This window comes from Impatiens glandulifera, chromosome 5 (genome assembly GCF_907164915.1).
Source record: "Impatiens glandulifera chromosome 5, dImpGla2.1, whole genome shotgun sequence".
In the NCBI taxonomy this organism is placed as follows: domain Eukaryota; kingdom Viridiplantae; phylum Streptophyta; class Magnoliopsida; order Ericales; family Balsaminaceae; genus Impatiens; species Impatiens glandulifera.
The window spans coordinates 52166636-52171946 of NC_061866.1; the positions used below are offsets into that span (position 1 = coordinate 52166636).

A 5311-nucleotide genomic window follows, 5' to 3' on the forward strand; every position below is an offset into this window, starting at 1 on the left:
TTGTAAAAGATATGAGTGATATTAAAAAGTTATAAAAGTTGATGTAAGAAAGAATATTATAAGAATATTTTTTTGGGTTTGAGAATGAGTTTTCGGTTGGAATAAAATTACTGTTTGATGTTACATTTACACCAAAATGAGTTTGAAAATGGGTTTTTCGATTGGAGATGTTCTAATAATACGCAGAAAGTATAGACTAGATTGAAATATCTTTTATAAGTTGCCGTGGGGCCCCTTCAATCATAATCAACGTATGAATTCAATCTCTATATATTGTAGGCGGGATTCTTGTTCTTCTCTCACTATGTCCTCTAATAAGGAGAGAGAGAGATAAAAATGTAAATTAATTATAATAAATTATCTTAATTAATGAATTGATCAGTAGTTAAATAATATTTGATTTCTTAAACTGTTTTATTATTATTATTTTTTCTTTTATGTATTTGTTTCAAATATTCTAGCCTATCCTAAAAATGATTAACTAATTAAATTATATGTAGTTAATATTCTTTTTGCTTTGTTAAATTTTTTTCTATTAATTCAGATTTGGTATAATAAAGAATATGTTAAGTATTGTAAAATACGAAATGCCTTTAAAACACAACGATAAAAATATTTTTAAAAAAATAAATATTAAAATTTATCAAATTATTACTTGATGAACATTTTCAGATTTAATGTTTCGGCCTTAGAAACTATATATATATGGTAATAAATTTTTATAAAACTGTCTTTTAAGACCAATCATGACATGATTTATCAAGAGTTAATATGTGAGTAAGAAATTAAATACAATTCAAATTCAAAAGAAATTCAAATACCTAATTCTCAACTTCTTAGAATTTGGCAACCTTTAATTGCATACTTTCTTCCGCTATATACAACATCTCAAATTCTTAATAATCCTAATCCACGTACTCCGACCAAAAATCTTATTTTTCAAAAGGATGAAATCATTTCCTTCAAAATAAAAGATTCAAACAAAAATAAAAATTCTCACAATTTTGATTCAAAAATAAACAAAAAGTTAAATTATAAAATTACGAAACATAATAATATTTGAATTGGATTAATAATTCCAATTGAATTTTGTACGAAGTACATGAATTTTTGGTACAATGTCTAATCTTACTTATTTTTTTAATTATTTTAAGAAGTTATTGTACTTATACACATTAAAGAATATGAGAAAGTAAAATATATGTTGAACAAGAAATACTGATATAAGATTTTAATTAATAATTTTTAACGATTACTTATTTCATTAATCAAAATATTAAAATACTTATATTTTAAATTATTATTATTTTATTTATATATAGCAATACCTTTTAAGTTTTTTTACCAAAAATAATTATCACTTGTTCAAAATCATCAACAATCATTATATTTTTATCCCTCTAAGTTTAAAAAAAAAAACAAGGTAAAACTCAAGTGTCGACATCGTTATACGAATTATGAGAAGAAAGACTGCTCGGGCCCATAGGTGAATGACCGAAAATAGAGGTGAATAACTCAAGTGTAAACATCATATGATTTTAACTATCAATTAAATTACTTATTTCATTAATTAAAATACTCTAAAATACTCTGATTTTAATTTTATTAAATTTCAATTTTACTACAACAAAATATTAAATATTAGTAATTAAACTAATTAAAATCCAAAAATATTCCCCAAAATCCAAGATCAAACAAGCTCCTACGTAAAAAAAAAATGTTATTATCTGTGAATTTTAACATCGATACCTCTTGGTTAAAAGTTTTATTGTCGTTAACAGATGGTAAATAATGTCATTGCGCTTACCAGGTGTACCATCTACGTTGATTTCATTTTTTACATTAGAATTTAATGACTATAAATAGATAACGTTTTGTTGACGGTATAACTTAAAACTTCATTTTTTAACATGTTACAAATAATTAAGACATGAAATGTATACGGTCAATATTTTATTTTTCTAAAAATATGCACGGATTGTTAACGTCGAAAATGTACCAGCGCTAGCTAAAGGCTATGCCATTATATTAACAAAAATCTAACTATTATTATAAATTTCAATATAGAATATAACATTAAACTATATTATTTAACAAATACAAGCTAGTTACCCTGATGTTTACTAAAAGTTTAGATTGCAGGAATATAAAAACAATGTACACTAAGGTCCTTAGAATGGGGCTTAAAGCTAAGAACACTCTCAGTACTCATTTAAATGTTTTAATTAACATGTTTTTATTAAAAACAAACTAAAATTAATCCTTGGATAATTAATTTGTAATTTTTAGGTAAACCTTGCGACTGTATTTAACGACGTTTATTAATTTCCGTCGCTATTGAACTAAACAAAAAAACTTGTTTTTTAATTAAATATTATCAAAGCGTCGAAAAAATAGTGTTGATCCAACTATCGTTGTTGATTTTTAGCGACAGTAATTTGAGCAATAGTGACTTATTCTGTCGTTATTGCTTAATTATATTAATTTTATTTATTTATTTTTGTTTTAATAATGACAGATAATTCAACCTCCACTATGGATCTTTTTAAAAGTCTTCACTCACATAACTTGATTAGTTTCATTCATAAGGAAGCCACTTTAGAGTGAGTAAATGAATCGTAATTGTGTAGGGTCAATCGGTGAATAGAGCAACATTTTAAATTCAATATTGAGTAACTATTTATTTTACAACTTACACCTTGGCATGTTACTTAAACTTTCTTTTAGCTAAATAGGTTTAATTTCATCTTAAATGAAATTAACGTGGAATATTAATGCAATTGTAGAGTGAGTTCAAATATGTGTGTATAGTATATTAATTTGAGACAAAAGGAGATAAAAGAAAAACATTTTGAAGACATTTAAATAAGGTTATACTTCAAAGGTGAAACTAAACAAGTTAAATGTTAAATGCACTTTAGTCTTATGTGTTTGTTTTCTGCATGTTGCTTTTCATTCACTATACATTTTTACTTAATTCGTCTCTATGTTACTTTATATTTTGAGTCTACCTACTTAAGTGTGTTATGTAGTGGAAGAAAAATAAATAAATTGTTACCATTTAATTTGTACCCCTCATGACTTTCATAAATTGTTATCATTTAATTTGTATACCTCATTACTTTCTTTATATACCGTAGCTCGGTGCTAAGAGTCGGTTTAAGACACTAAAAGATCAAGAGTTTGATTTTATTTTGAAGCACTTTGAATTTAAACAGGAAGTTATGGTTGTAAGGTGTAATCCTAGTTCTCTTATAATTAAAAAAAATATATTATGAATGAATCCGTATGTATGTGATGGAATAAATCATCGCCATAAATAGATAAATAATGAACATGTACACCATCTCATCATTGAGATGGACATGCAAATTTAAATTTTACTTGAAAAAATCAAAGATAGAAAATTGGTGTTCCTATATGAACTTACTAAATATGTATATAATGTAAAAAAAATAGAATGTCATGTCAAGTATAAATTATATTCCCATGCATTTTTCTAAATTTAGATGATAGGAGCCCATACAGATTTGAAGAACAGTATTGAATGGTCTATATAAATGTAACTTAATTCTTTCTTCCCCATGACTTATTTGATCTTTTACATAATCCCCAAACTGTGGATAAAATCATAAGACCATGCATGTATAGTACCTGAAAAGACAGTTGAGTTGTAAGTAGTTGGCTCAACGATTTCTCCACTCATGTTTTGGTAGGAAAATGTGGCCATTAAAGTTGTATACTTTTGGTTAGGAAAGTTACTTATAAAAATAATATAACATTCATATTTCATTTGCAATCTTTAATTAGTCATAATTTACAAATTTTACAAACACAGACATCAATATTAACTATTAATTGACATAATTATGAATATTAGCTGATCTATTTAGCCATAATAAATCTCCTGGCCGGTGTTCAATCAGAACTCACGAAACCATTAACAAGTTGCAAATAAGTCCCCAGTTCATGACATGTGGCCACATTTATTCCGGCCAGATGGGGCGATTGTCGGCTGCTCAACCGCAACTCCCGCCCCACTTCCGCATACATCCACCACGGCAACCACCCCAGAATCCCTGCCAATTGGCTGTAACTACTATCTTTAGCATCAAACACGAACCCCGGTAATTTAGTTACTAGGTCATCCGAGTTTACAATCCTAAGAACCTTCGTCCCTTGTTGTTCAAGAACATTCCGGAAGCTCCGGTTCCCCACCCGCGGCCCACCGAACGATATGACGGTTACCAACAGTTCCCGACGGATGGTCTTCTTGATGTCATACGCCGCTAGTATAGCCAGGGCAGCACCGAGGCTGTGGCCCGTTATAGTGACGCTTAATGTCTCGTTTCCGTAGGTTTTGAGTAACCGTCGAATCTCTTCTCTAACTTGTTCCCGTAAACTCGGAGAGTTCGAGGTTCTCGAGGTATACAAGCTAAGGAAACCGCTCTCCACCATTCCCGAGTCAGAATCATCCGAAACCGGGGTTAGGGTTGCGCGAAGATTTTCAATCCACTCAAGTAAAGTGGAGGTCCCGCGTAACGCGATCACCACGTCGCGACGGCCTAGTCGGGCGATTTCATTCTTGTCTGAACAGACTGACACGTAACCTATCCAGCTGGAACGAATTGTGGTCCAGCTGGGGGCTTTTTTCATCCAAGCTGGCAGTTGGATGGATGAGGTGGCTTGTAGATTCTTGGTAATCTTGTAGCCACTGTCTGGGAAACCTGCACGTTGTAGGAGTGATCTTTTTGGGTGGTGGCATAATGAGTACGTGGAAGATGACGTGTCGCAGTTGAAAGCCATGTAAGCAGCCTCGACAAAGTGACCGTATCTTATGATTTCTGCACGTAAGTTTTCGTCGAGTGGATCGAGAAGTCCTTCCCAGTTCTTGATTCCTTGATATTCCATCCATTTCTTTTTAATACGGACTGGGATTTTCTGGCGGCAAGATTGGCCGCCGCCGCCGCCTGGAGAAGGGTTGAGCAACAACTTCCGGTTACCTACGACCTGGGTATGGTCAAAGTCGACACGAAATGCTGCCGGTTTAGATATCACGGTCGGGCTTGCGCATGACCATACCGGTTTTAAGGATACTTGTTTCATGCTTTCGGTTTAATTTGTTGGGACAGAGAGAGAGAGAGACAATGTGCATATAATTATTGAGATGAAATATTAATATTTGTTCTTGTTTGGAATTGTTGTGAGAGTAGACTTAGGGAAATGATTAAGAGGAGAATGTATTTATAGATAGTCTTTCTCTCTCTAAACTAAATCAATGGTCTTGATGTCGTATTAATTCCTTAGAGAT

General features: G+C 31.1%; 1 protein-coding gene across 1 annotated transcript; it reads right to left on the reverse strand.

Annotated features, from left to right (window-relative positions):
- Positions 1 to 3918: 3918 nt before the first annotated feature.
- LOC124937435 (phospholipase A(1) DAD1, chloroplastic-like) lies at positions 3919 to 4932 on the reverse strand. The gene has a single exon (XM_047477698.1). The coding sequence runs from the start codon at positions 4909 to 4911 to the stop codon at positions 3919 to 3921; it is 993 nt and encodes a 330-aa protein (XP_047333654.1). The 5' UTR covers positions 4912 to 4932.
- Between the last annotated feature and the right edge of the window lie 379 nt (positions 4933 to 5311).

Coding starts and splice junctions, on each gene's coding strand:
- LOC124937435 (XM_047477698.1), bottom strand. CDS start 4,911: ATGGAATATCAAGGAATCAAGAACTGGGAAGGACTTCTCGATCCACTC.